Source organism: Taudactylus pleione, unplaced genomic scaffold (genome assembly GCF_031769625.1).
Source record: "Taudactylus pleione unplaced genomic scaffold, aTauple2 ptg000085l, whole genome shotgun sequence".
NCBI classification, from domain to species: domain Eukaryota; kingdom Metazoa; phylum Chordata; class Amphibia; order Anura; family Myobatrachidae; genus Taudactylus; species Taudactylus pleione.
The window spans coordinates 15,668,990-15,682,620 of record NW_028284487.1 but is presented as its reverse complement, the minus strand read 5'-3'; the positions used below and the strand labels follow the sequence as shown (position 1 = coordinate 15,682,620).

At 49.0% G+C, this 13,631-nt stretch overlaps 1 protein-coding gene across 1 annotated transcript in view; it reads right to left on the bottom strand.

The window, feature by feature from the left end:
• The window catches only part of LOC148532080 (tesmin-like), a 190,888-nt gene that overhangs the window by 175,781 nt on the left and 1,476 nt on the right, over positions 1-13,631 (bottom strand). Inside the window, exon 2 of the mRNA XM_088468382.1 lies at positions 7,881-8,179. Within this exon, the coding sequence (XP_088324508.1) occupies positions 7,881-8,045 (165 nt within the window). The 5' untranslated portion in view covers positions 8,046-8,179. The remainder of the gene's footprint in view (positions 1-7,880; positions 8,180-13,631) is intronic.

The following is a 13,631-nucleotide window of genomic DNA, read 5'->3' as shown; positions in this document are numbered from 1 at the left end:
TTGTTGTGTTCTCGAGGGAAGAGTGGTGATGTAACTTTCCCATACCTCAAAAAAATTCCCAACCCTAGATTCCTTATCCAGGATGCCTCCAACTAGTCCATTTTTTTAAACAAAGAAAAAGGGGGTATACCTGTTTGAATCCAAACCTGGAGTATAATTTTCTTTGTGGCAGCACTTAGGGCAAAATGTAGTCTACGGCCTCCACTAGAAACCCTCTGGTCCTCTGGTAATATTCCTAATATGGCCTAGGCTGCGGTAAAAGCAAAAAAATTAACCAAATGATCCATTGACAAAGGACGGACCTTACCAGGGGACATGCCCATAGACAATGGAACAAGCCCCCATTGTCTTCCTGACGTCTGGGGCATCTATGAGAAGACAAACCCATCAAAAACCTCTGTGAGGACTAATATATGTCCAGTGAAATGTATTTAAAAAAAATTCCTTATAGGAACTGGCAGCTATGAGACGGCATAATTTTTCTAGGGCAGTAAGTAGATTATAAGTTGTTAACTCTGGAAAGTGATGTAACCATTGGGGCAGCCCTGTTCTAATCCCCTCATAATCAAGCCCTGGGCGCCGTTGGACCGGGGGCGTGGGGGGGCGCCGCCGGCCACGGTACCGGCCCGCCCGCCCTAGATAGCCAGTGTAGCGCCGACCGCAATGAGTGCGGTCAGCACTACACATTTGCACAGGACCGGCGCTAGGCTTCCAGCGCCGATCCTGTGCTGCACGCCTGAGCCCGTTCCCTCCCCCTGAGCGCTTGCCCAATAGCGCCAGGAGGCGGGCTCAGGCTGTGCATAACACACGCATCGCCGCCAGCGCTGGCGGCGATGCGTGTGTTAAACAGCAGCCAATGAGAGTCAGATAGACTCTCATTGACTGCTGCAGCACCCACTGCAAGAGCCGGACTTCCGTCCGGCTCCTGCAGTGGGTAATGGGACTGACGTCATGACGTCAGTCCCATAATGCTGAGCGCGCCAGCCCGGGCGGACTGGCGGTCGGGAGCGGCGTCGCGGGCAGGAGCAGCGTGGAATCAGGTAAGTATATTTTTATATATATTTATTTATTTTTAAACCTATCTGCTCAACGGGGGAGGGGTTGGCTACTACTGGGGGGGACCTCTACTGGGGGGTACCATTGGGAGGACCTATACTGGGGGGGCTACTCTACTGGGGACTACTACTTGGGGGGGGACTACCACTGGGGCCATTCTAAAAGGGGCCTAGTATTACTAGAGGCACTGCACTCGGGGGACCACTACTGGGGGCAATAATAGGAAGGGCCACTACAGGGACCACTGGATAGGGGGGGGTCACTACTGGGAGCCTGCATCAGGGGGACCACTACTGGGGGCACTGCATGGGAGGGGGGACACTACTGCTGGGGGCACTATATAAGGGGCTTACTGCTAGGGGCACTGCGGGGACCACTACAGGGGGCACTAGATAGGGGGGATCACTACAGGGTGCCTGCATAATGGGACCACTACTGGGAAAACTGCATGGGGGGGACTACTGCTGGGGGCACTATATAAAAGGGCACTGCATAAGGGGATACCGCTACTGGGCGCACTGCATTGTGGGGACTGCTACTGGGGGCACTGCATAAGGGGGAACACTACGTGGGGCACTGCATTTGGGGGGGCCACTACTGCGGGTACTGAGTAAGGGGAACTAATTGGGGGCTGTATAAGAGGGACCACTACTGGGGATACTGTATAAGGGGCACTACTATGGGCCTGCATGAGAGGGACCACAACTGCATACTGGGGGTACTGTATAAGGGGTACTACTGGGGTTAAGGTGCATATGGATAGGAATGTTCAGTTTGAAAATAAAGGGGTGTGTCATGTTGACACGCCCCATTTTTAATTGACCACGCCCATTTTTTTGCCACACGCGCCGAAGGCGCGCGCACATGGGGGGGGGGGGCGCTCCCTTTTCAAATTTGCCCTGGGCTCCAAATACCCTAGTTACGCCACTGGTGGTGGGTAAACTAATATAGGATCCAAGGAGTTGGACCACTTCGGCAGAGAAAAACCTAATAACCTCACTGGTATAATGTTGGAATGTTAGAGGCCTTTTTAATTGATCATCTAACAAACAGCCTATAGAGCAGACACCTCCGTTCGCCCAGGATACAAAGGGATGAGCAGCCTGGCCATGTTGAAAGTGAGGCTTATGTGTAAAGGAGCAAAAAATTGTTCTGTTGGCGTTGGAATCAGCTTTGTGTCTCAAGATATGCCATAATCTACGCATGCTCCAAAGGACGGTATTGTCTTTCAATAACAGGGAGACGTCATGCTCTGGAATATGCAGAAAAGAGACTAAACTGCAATCAGAGAGAAAACTACCTTCAAGGGCAGATTCAGTGTAAATTTCTAAGTTATGCAGCCAATCTCGAAGATGGCGCATTAGGGCCGCGTGATTATAGTAGGTTACATTGGAAAAGTTATTGTGCACATTTTTTCTGTTTTATTTTATTTGTATTTGTTTTAAATATGTGCCCTGGCCAGCCCTGATTGGTAAGTCCAGTAGAGACTGAGGACCTCATTCAGAGTCGGTCGAAGCGGCCGCACAGACATACGCCACCGATGTTCGCTATACTGCGCATGCGTAAAGTTCGCAATGCGCGTGCGCAAACTAGCCGCTACGATCAGAAATGTCTCTCTCCTTGAACACAGCCAGGTCGGTAGTTTGAGTGACAGATTGAGGCATTTGTGGGTGGTAACAGGGGAAGGTTCTTGAAAACGGGGGTGTGGAGATCCGGACGCAGGCGTGCCTAATTATGCGAACGGTGTTTTATGGGAGTGCATACGGTTTATGGGAGTGCATAATTAACAAAGTAGCGTCATGGCACATGTGACATGGGAGGTTTTTACACTGACATGATCGTAGAGCTTAAGAGAGGGTATGGTCAACCTTAAGCTCTACGACCAGTTCCGATGGTTCTCGATGGTCTCGATTAATCCTTATATGCCAGGAGATGACGTGTAATGCGTACAAGAAGGGGGCGTATTTTATGGATTCCGGCCGCTTCCTCCCCTTGGTCGGCCAGCAGCCGATCCGAACTTAGGGACGCAACTTGCGAGGGAATCATTTACATATCCGGCCCCTTTTCCCGTACGACCGTGCGGCCGCTTCGACCGACTCTGAATGAGGTCCTGAGAGCTGAAGAGAGGGCCCACCTCCAATCCTCAGAGCTCAGCCTCTCAGTGGCTGCTTAACAATGACGCCTGGGCACAACTCTAGTCTCTTCTCTCACCGAACCAGGACGCACCGACAAGAAAAGAGTCCCAAGTTTCCAACCCCCCTACATAACTCCACTTGGTTCCTGGGGGCTCCCCAGGATTTGCCATAGGGTGAGGCAGCGGCGCAGCCACTGCTTCTGGACACACAAGATCCCAGAAACAGTAGCAGACGGGCTGCTCAGGAGGCTGCTGTGGTGGTACTGCAGTGAATGTGTGGGGCCAGGCATGAATTAGCAGCAACCTCAGTTCAGTCCTTCCATCCCAGTGTCTCCCCCTTCTCCAACCCTGTGTCCCCCACCATCTCACTGACCTCCCCATCCCAGTGTCCCCACCATCTCACTGACCCCCCTTCCACATCAACTGCCTAAAATGACACCTAAAACTTGGGTTCTACTGCCCTGCTGCTTATTTCAGTATTATGACCGCTGATGCAGCAATGATGCTAATCCATATCCATGTCCTGTAATATTCTGTACTGTAAGTCACTATTTTATGGTTTTGTTTATTCTGTTTCTGTACTTTGTAAGGCATTGCGGACCCCTTGTGGCAGTGGCGTAACTAGGGCAGGGCGAGTGGGGCACGTGCCCTGGGCGCCGTGGGACCGGCGGTGCGCGGTGTGTGTGGGTGCGTGCCGCCAGCCACAGTACCGGCCCGCCCTAGTTAGCCAGTGTGGCGCCAACCACAGTGTGTGCGGTCAGCGCTACATAGTTACACAGGACCAGCGCTAGGCTTCCCAGCGCCGGTCCTGTGCTGCACAGCTGAGCCCCTTCCCTCCCCCTGAGCGCTTGCCCAATAGCGCCAGGAGGAGGGTGGCAGGAGGGCGGGCTCAGGCTGTGCTAACACACACATCGCCACCAGTGCTGGCGGCGATGTGTGTGTTAACCAGCAGCCAATGAGAGTCAGACGACTCTCATTGGCTGCTGCTGCTACTGCACACACATCGCCGCCGAGCGGCAGCGATGTGTGTGTGAGTCAGCAGCCAATGAGGTCAGACAGACTCCCATTGGCTGCTGCTGCACACACATCACCGCCAGCGCTGGCGGCAATGTGTGTGTTAAACAGCAGCCAATGAGAGTCTTCCGGCTCCTGCAGTGGGTAATGGGGGAGATGTCATGACGTCTCTCATATAAAGCAGAGCATGCCAGCCCGGGAGGATTGACGTGCGGACGGCGGCAGGAGCCGGAGCGTGGATTCATGTAATTATTTTACTTTTATTTATTGATTAATGTCAGTGTGTATTTATCGGGGGGGGGGAATGGACGGATGGGGACTACTACTGGGGGCACTGCTTCGGGGGGAACACTGTTACTAAGGAGGGTACTACTGGGGGCACTGCTTCTGGGGGGGGATACTACTGGGGGCACTGCATTGGGGGGGGGGGACCACTACTGGGGACTACTACAGGGGACACTGCATCAAGGGGGGACTCCTACTGGGTCCACTATATAGAGGGCACTGTAAAGGGGGGAGTACTACTGGGCGGGGCACTACTTGGGACTACAACTGGGGGGGCACTACTGGGGACTACTACTGGGGGGGCACTACTGGGGGATGGACTACTACTGGGGGCACTGCATCAAGGGGGACTCCTACTGAGGCACTATATAAGGGGCTTACTACTGGGGGGACCACTACAAGGGGCACTGAAAAGGGAGAACCACTACAGGGGGTACTGCATAGGGGGGATAACTACTGGGGGCCTGCATAAGGGGGGATCACTCCTGGGGGCACTGTATAAAGGGCACTGCATTTGGGGGATCACTACGGGGGGGCTGCATATGGGAGATCACTACTGGGGGCACTGTATAAGGGGAACTAATGGCGGGCTGCATAATGGGGACTACTACAGGGGGAACTGTGTAAGGGGCTCTACTGGGGGCCTGGTATACTGGGAGCACTATATAAGGGGTACTACTGGAGGCCTGCATAAGGGGGACCACTACTAGGGGCACTGCATAGGGAGGACTGTATAAGGGGCACTGCATTAAGGTGCAAATGGAAAGAAATGTTCCCAGTGACAAGAAAGGGGTGTGTCATGTTGCCACGCCCCATTTTTCAGTGGCCACGCCCCTTGTAACCACGCCCATTTTCCGCCACACGCACATGGTGGGGGGGCTCCATTTACAAATTTGCCCTGGGCTCCAAATACCCTAGATACGCCACTGGCTTGTAGTACCATATGAATAAAGGGTTATAATAATTAGACATGTCCCCTTCCAAGAACTAGGACGAATAAAATGTCCCAACAGAATCTGGAGATGTAAACCCTAAACCGAATCTAAAAAATGGACAATAAGTTGGAGAGTGGCAGAGTAGCCTCTGTATAGACTGGACTCTATATTGTATTACGACAGCTGTCTCAGGCAGCAGGTTTTTATATTTTTCTTATAGCAAAAGTAATATATGTTTATCTAGTAATATTCTAAATTAAAATGTTTGACTTTTACAATGCACAAAACTCCTATAAATGTGTGTATTACTTTGCCTAATAAGTGACAAATGTGCCTACAAGAGACAATGGAGGTGGTCGCTTCCGGTGGAACCCCCGCAGAAGGTGCCCTGACCTTCTTCACTGCCCCAGGTTCCAATTTATGAGCCCCGGAGTAGCATTAAGTAGGGAGCAGACGTCGGATATACAGCGAGGAAGTCGTGTCAATGCACATACAAGGGGAGGGTGCACTGCACAGACTGGATTGCACAGCCTTTACCTCCTTTGTTGGCTCCTCAACCTCACACATGTGAGCTGCTACCTACTGTGGCTGTAGAGGTAAAGCTAATAGCAAGAACAGAAGATCTCTGTTCCTCTTCCCTGGAGTAGAAGAGGCTTTATACTGTAAATGTATAAATACAATAGGGCTCCTACAAGCTGTAAAAAGTCTGCACATAGGGGCTGGTTCAGCCCTGAAGGCAGACTCGATACGGACGCAATTGACCGATATTTACGGGACTGCACATGCACCAGAGCCGCAGTGTGCATGTCTCCAATGGTGCTGCAGCTTCGGTCACATTGCCACGTAAGCTGGAGCCTGTTTGACAGGCTGCAAACGTTTCGGGGGGGACGGCGGGGTACATACTAGAGAATGAGGGCATGCCGAAGCCAGTGGCTGCGACCTTGGATGCAGTTTCACTGGTCCTGGCAGTGTAGTTTTGCCGGGTATCCTGAGTAACTTAAGCTTTACAATACTGCATCCAATGGTTGCGATTAAGATCCGATGCTACGTCTTCGGACGCAGGCAGATCAGACAAGCTGGCAGTGTGCGTCTTTTTACAGCTTTTGCATATTTTCCCACAGCCGATGCGCAGCGACATTTGCTTCCATCTTTGAATCATGCCCATAGTCCTGACTTGCTAAATGTACAGTCTACGTTTTACAACACTGCTCTAACAAAACGCTATACCACTTCAATCAATCTTAAATTCCGCAGCAAGACTGATCTTTCTCTCTCACCACTCCACATCTGCTGCACCACTTTGCAAATCCCTAATCTAGCTCCCTATGTCCTACAGGATGCTAATTAAATTACAAATCTTATCTCTCCCACTTAGATCGACCCTGAAGCTCACCTTGCCTTTTGTAGAGATACCTGTGAAATTGTAAAATCTACAGAAGCTTCTCAGTCCATTTGTGGCCAATCTTGCCACTTCTTGTAGTCGAACCTCATCGCCCGGCATCCAGTCCTACTGGAGCAGTGACTTTACACTGACCGGTTTACGTACAACAGCAACAACCCCTTCTGCACTGCAACTGAACTTATTAACAACCTCCTGGTCTCATTGTGAATAGCTTCGCCTGGGTTAGTCCTAGGACTTACATAACAAGCCTGTGTTACCCTGACCAAATGGGACCCAAAAAGATGCTTGCGGGATGCGAACAGATGCATCTCCTACAGAACAACGGAACTTGACGGTAGCAGTGTGGAGGTGACCTCTGTTTGGGAACATTTAACAATACATACAATATATTATAATATATACAACTAAACATTGGCACAACATTGTTAATATTGCATGCATTATTAAACTAAATGTCGACAAGGGAGTATCCAGTGGACTTCACCTTTATTCTAAAGGTGCGTACACACGGGACGATTTTCTCCCCAAACTAAATCGTCATGTGTGTCCCCGGCAGGGGTGTGCTCAGTGTTGTTAACAACAGTTGAACGAAATCAAGAACGATTTAGTTCAGTGCCGGGCTCCCTCCCTCATCCTCGAACATGCTCAACCTGACAATATCGTCAGGTTGGGCAGGAGGGTCGGGCGATGAACTGCAACTACAAACGGGAGCGCGCATTGGTAGTTATCGTTCGTCGTTTTGGGGCTGAAACTGGAAGATTTTTTGGGTGACTGAACGATAACGACAACGTTATTGTTCAGTCGTCCAAAAATCGACCAGTTCTCCCTCCCACCTACAAGACTTCAATAGTGCAGCAATTCACTTTTGGAATTTCCTAGCAAGCCCTATCAGACTTTCTCACAGCCTTCAAATATTATTGCGCTCTTTAAAATCCCATCTGTTTATTAGAGGTTACCCCATTCCAACATAAACTATACACACTAATGCTTTCACTTAAGTTGTGATTAAACAGTAAACATCAAAGAAAAACATTTGTTTAAAGCTTAAACTTACAGTAAATGCTGTAGCATTATGTTGTGATTTCCCACTTTGATTGTACAATGCGTCTGGCAATATGGTGGCACTATTGCTCTGTGATAGTGCAGCATTGCACAGATTAAAGTTATATAAATGTGACTGTACATGGTCAAGTTCACAGTCAACCTGGGAAATGTCCATTCCGGGCTTCAGATTTTGTGCTGAGTATTTGAGGTCAACCAATCTATCACTTGTATTCAACTTGCAAATGTCATCAATAGGATGATTTTCAGTGATCGCATTTATTTCTGGTGGGTAAAAGCTGGTGTAAGAGCCTGTGAAAAGAAGGAAAGTAAATGAAACACACTGGCAAATTTCTTGTAACAACTAATTATCAGACTATTATTGTTATGCTCCCTCATGGCATTCACATACTACAACTAACTATGTTATATTATACAGTTATACTTTAGCCAACAAGGCTAAACCTCCACGGCTAGAATAAAGACTAAGGGCCATATTCAATTTGAGGCGAAAAGTCCCTTTCCGCGTGTTTTTGGCGGAAACTTTTTGCCGATTACGTAATTTTCGCCTGTTTGGCTTTTACCCCATATTCAATTTGAAAGACTTTCCGTCTAGGCGGAAAGTCAATGCAATGTAATATTCTGAAAAGTTTCGCCTATGAATGCGTGGCGGAAAAAAGTGCAGAATTGGGGTTTTGGGGTGCAACGTTGCGGGAATCCCCGTGCAGCCTTCAGACAGTCCCCCAAAGGTAAACTGTGTCAAAAAAAATAAAAAAAAACACTTAAGGACACCCCAAAAAAATTACTTTGAAAAAGGGGGCACCTGATTGCAGGTGCTTGCGGCAGGTGGATTTTTCACGATTTTTTCAACTTCACTTTGGAAAATTTTATATATGGTGACCCCCATTTTCAAGTACCCCAAATTTGCTGGGATATGTTATTTTCTGGGAAAAAAACTCCTGAATACTATTGCACCACTTATACAAAAACGCTATTTAGCAGCTATTGAGCCCATTTAAAAACACCAAATCCCTTCAGCAAGCCAAATCGGGGGGTACCATAGGAAGCCCCCATGTCAGAGCATCTTTTGGGGGGTGTCAGGCTGATTTCCCCAAAACTGACAGTACTTTCCGCCTGTTCAAGTTTCACCGGGTCCCGTTTTCGCGTACTTCCATATTGTATACAGGGTAAAGCTGGGACGGCAGCGATACTTTTCCGCCCAACAAAACAGGCGAAGTAGGCGGAAAGTCAGGGCCGCGAAAAAGTATTGCGGCTCGGCTCATATTGAATACGGCTCTAAGAGGGTTGTGTAATAGGTGCAGAGATTACAGAAACAGCATAAAGGCAAATTGAAAGCGGCAATCAGTTATAGGATAGTTATGCCTTATAACTGATTGCTGCTTTAAATTTACCAGTGAAATTGCCAAAATCAAGCTAGTTCCGTAGTCTCTGAACCTATTACATAACTTACTTGGGGGGCCTATTTAACACCCATTTGTGAGATACCCGCAAATAATAAGTATCCCGTTTATGTACAATGGAGGGACCGCAACAGATATTTCAGATATCCCCGTCCATTTCCAACAGCCCCTCCATTTCCAACAGCAGCCGCAAAACCTCCTATGGGGATTTCTAAGGGGACTGCAAAGCTGTTAGATTTACCAAGCCCCCGCAGCTAACACCATCTGAAGATGACGTTGTGCTGCTGTAACCTATGGGCAACACTTCGAAAAAATTACTGGGAGAGGGTTCCTCTGGAATATGAAATCTACATTCAGCGTCAATTGTAAATGTTACTGTTAGTAAAAATAGTACAACTGCAATAAATAGGAAATGAAGTATGAAGGACAATAACTAGGCCGGTTGTTGTTGTTACGGTAGTCTGCTCGCAGACGACCAGTATAACCTGTAAGGAGAGAGACACAGACAAGGTGGTAAAAACAAAACTGGTGACTTTAATGTCACTAAAAACTGGAAACAAAGAGCAACCTAAAGTTCAAAACAGAAGAGACGGCTGAACGCCGGTGAGGTGGTAAGAAAGCAAATGATATGGCTGCACAGCCTGTGGAATAGTCAGAGACCATAGTTGTGGCTATTGAATCGATAATGTAGCTGGTAAGCTGATGTTGCGGTGGTTGCACCGATGATGCAGCAAATGAGCTGGTGATGCGGCTAGGAAGCCAGTGATGTTGCCAGTAACCTGATGGTGCGGCGATTGCGCCGATGGTGCGGCTAGCGAGCCGGTAATATAGCTGGTGATGCGGATATTGTGGTGATGATGCGTTTAGGGAGCCGGTATTGTTGCTTGTAAGTTGGCGGTGCGGCTATTGCGCCAATGATGCGGCTAGTGAGCCGATTACATAGCTCCTAAGCAGATGGCATGGAGATTGCGCCGATGATGCGGCTAGTGAGCCGATAATGCGGCTGGGATGCAGTCAGGAAGCCGACGGTCGCAATGCCGACCGCTGGCTTCCCGACTGTCAAATCCCGGCAAGGTACTAATGACAGGCGTTGAAATCCCGGCACCTGTTATTAGACCTATGCCGGGAGCCCGACACACGGCATACCAATCGAAGGTAAGCACGGACAGCTGCGGGGTGGGGGCGAGGGAGGGTTAGGGGCTCCCGGGGGGGACTTAGGGTTAGGCAGCCTCCCGGGATAGTTAGGCTAGGGGAAGGGGGAGTTAGGGTTAGGCACCCCCGGGGGAGGTTAGGTTAGGCACCCCCCGGGAGACTTAGGTTTAGGCACTTAAAGGGGGGTTCAGGTTAGGCACTTGGGGAGGGGGGAGGTTAGAGTTAGGCACCCCTAAAGGAGGGTTACGGTAGGGAATTAGGTTAGCGGCACTTACCTAACTTAGCAGTCGGGATCTTCACCCCTGCCGGGCTTCCGCTGTCGGGATTTAAACCGCCGTCCGAATGGAATCATACGAATTCCGATGCGGCTAGGGAGCCGGCAATGTTGCCTGAAAGCTGACAGTGTGGCGATTGTGCCGATGATGCGGTTAGGGAGCCTGTGATTTAACTAGTAAGCTGACGGAGCAGCGATTGCGCCGATGAAGTGGCTAATGAGATGATGATGCGGCTAGGGAGCCGGGGATGTAGCTAGTAAGCTGATGGTGCGGCGATTGCACCGATGATGCAGCTAGGGAGCCGGTGACTTAGCTAGTAAGCTGATGGTGCGGTGATTACGCTGATGATGTGGGTAGGGAGCCGATAATGGAACTTGCAAGCTGATGCGGCGATTGCACCGGTGTTGGGGCTAGGGTGCCAGTAACGCAGGAACCTGATGACAAGCCAGTGGGCTCAGGCGTAGCAGGTACATAAGCTAGAGGCAGCAGGGTGAGAGTACTGCAGGTGGAGTAAGTGGTTCAGCAAACTAAAGATGCAAGTGGTAGCAATCCAGCAGGGCTGAGTACTGGCAGGACAAGGATACTATTACAGTGGTACTGGAAACAACAGCAACTGAGGAAACTCTGGATGTTCAGACAGTATAACCAGCACTGAGTGCAGGGCTGTCTGTAACTTGAAGGAAGCAGGGCCCAATCAGAACCAATTCCTGGAGAGTAATTCCTAATCAACGGCATGTGTGTACCTGCTCTGCAGACAGCTGGTTAATTAGTGAGCACACAGACAGGCAGGAATGACAGGCTAAAGGCCCCCATACATCAGAGATTGATTGCAGCAATCGTGCAATTTGCAATCGATTGTGTATAAAAATCTTTCCCTTTTTCAATCGATTGTGGCAATTCTGTAATCGATTGAAAAAGGGAAAGATTTTTATACACAATCGATTGCAAATTGCACGATTGCTGCAATCAATCTCTGATGTCTGGGGGCCTTAAGCTGTACACAAACAGAGCAGTATATGAAGCCGTATCCAGTAGCAACAAAAAACAGGGACCTGCGACCACGATGATCTGCTACCCGCAGATCCTAACAGTTGTCACCTCTTGAGACTTCAAAGGGTTAACTGTCAAACTACAAGAGGCAAAATCCACCACTGATTTACACTGCTGCCTATAGAACTCTGCCCATGTGCCATCTCACCTGTGTTTCTGCTATTAAAGAGGAATAATGAGCTTTTTTTTTTTACAGAGTTTGTTTTGATTTCCAAATAACACAAATATTATATATTGTTCTGTATTTTGATTTTCTACTAAAAACTCTCCATGGGGAAAATGTAAAAGGTACAATTTGGAGGTAGTTGTTCCCTAGCTCATCTCTTAATCACTGCAAAAATAAAGCTGCTCAGTATTTCTGGGCAACATGGAAGAAAAATTGCCTTTGTAAATTTATACTACTGTGTGCACGGAGTGAAAGGCCCACATCAGTGGTCTCTTGACTCCTCTATCGGGACTACTACACATGCGCAGTCTACAGACCATGTATTCGCGGTGGCCATCCCAGTACATTTTTCAGATGGAGTAAGCTGCGGGGGCCAGATTCCGGAATGCGAAGCTTGGTAAATCTGATAGCTTCACAACCCCCATAGAATCCTATGAAGGCTGCGACTGCTGTCTGAAATTGAGGATATGGAGGTATCTGCTGGTGTCCCTCCATAATGCATTCAAGAGATACTTAATATTTGCATATATCCCTTGAAAACGGGTGTTTTCGGAGAATATGCCGCAAATATTTAATGCTAAATAGGCCCATATGTCATATCTTTATTACATTTCTCTCAATTTAAAGAGATAGGAAATAAAAGAGACAACACTTCTCACACTCTGGGCCTGATTCTGACCCGGTCGCAAGCGGGTCGATGGTGGGCCAGTGCGCATGCGCACGACGGAGCCGGCTCCGTCGTGCGCATGCGCGAGACCCGGATAGCGACGGGCAAGCCCCCTTTGGTGGGCCGGGGGGGGGAGTGGCTGCCCAGACAGAGGCGTTCCCATGTGAACGCCTCCATTTGGGGGCGGCCCCACTGACATCACGAGTAAAGTCAGTGGGAGAGATTTCGGCTCTGTCATCTGTGGTTAGGGGCATACTTGTGGGCTGTTAGGTTGGGCAGGGAGGAAGATGTTTGTGGTGAGGCAGGCTTATCCTTTTAAAGAACTAGCGGGTGATTTCCCCATCTGTTACAATTTTGGATATGCTTGATGGAGTAGAAGGAGGACAGAATGACGCAAGAGTGTGTAGTATATGTAAATGAGCGGAGCTGAAAGTAGCAAGCGGGTAACACTCCACGTTTGGAAGAGTTGATGCAAAGGTTATCTGAGAAATACCTGGAATTCAATGTTCAGATAGTCATAGTAGTGCCACTAAAAACCAACAGAAGAGTGGTAGATCTAGCTTGAGGATGTATGGTGATATTGGAACTGTTGAGCCTTCAATATCCTGTTCGACCACTAGATGGGGCACACGCAGCATCACAGTTAATAGAAAGACCAGAAATAATGGTAATGTGGGACAAGGGGCCTGATTCAGAAGAGAACGAAATTGCAAAGCCGCACACAAGCAGCTTTTCCAGTCCATCCTTGCTAAAATGTAAATGCAGCTGGAGGTGTCTGACACCTCCTTCTGTGATCCCAGCACTGCGACCAAGGTCATAGCCTGAGATCACCATCGCTACCATCGGTTGTGATGTTGGACAGCGCTGGCCAGCTGAGTAAGCCTCAGCTTAAGCAGGCAGGCACCCATATATAGTTAAACTTACTTCTCCAGAGTCCTGCATTGGCTGGCGCTGTAGACAGTAATCACAGGGTTAATGGCACGGTAGCAATTCTCACTGTGCTTTGTGTATTCGCAGTAGAGAAGTATCCGGG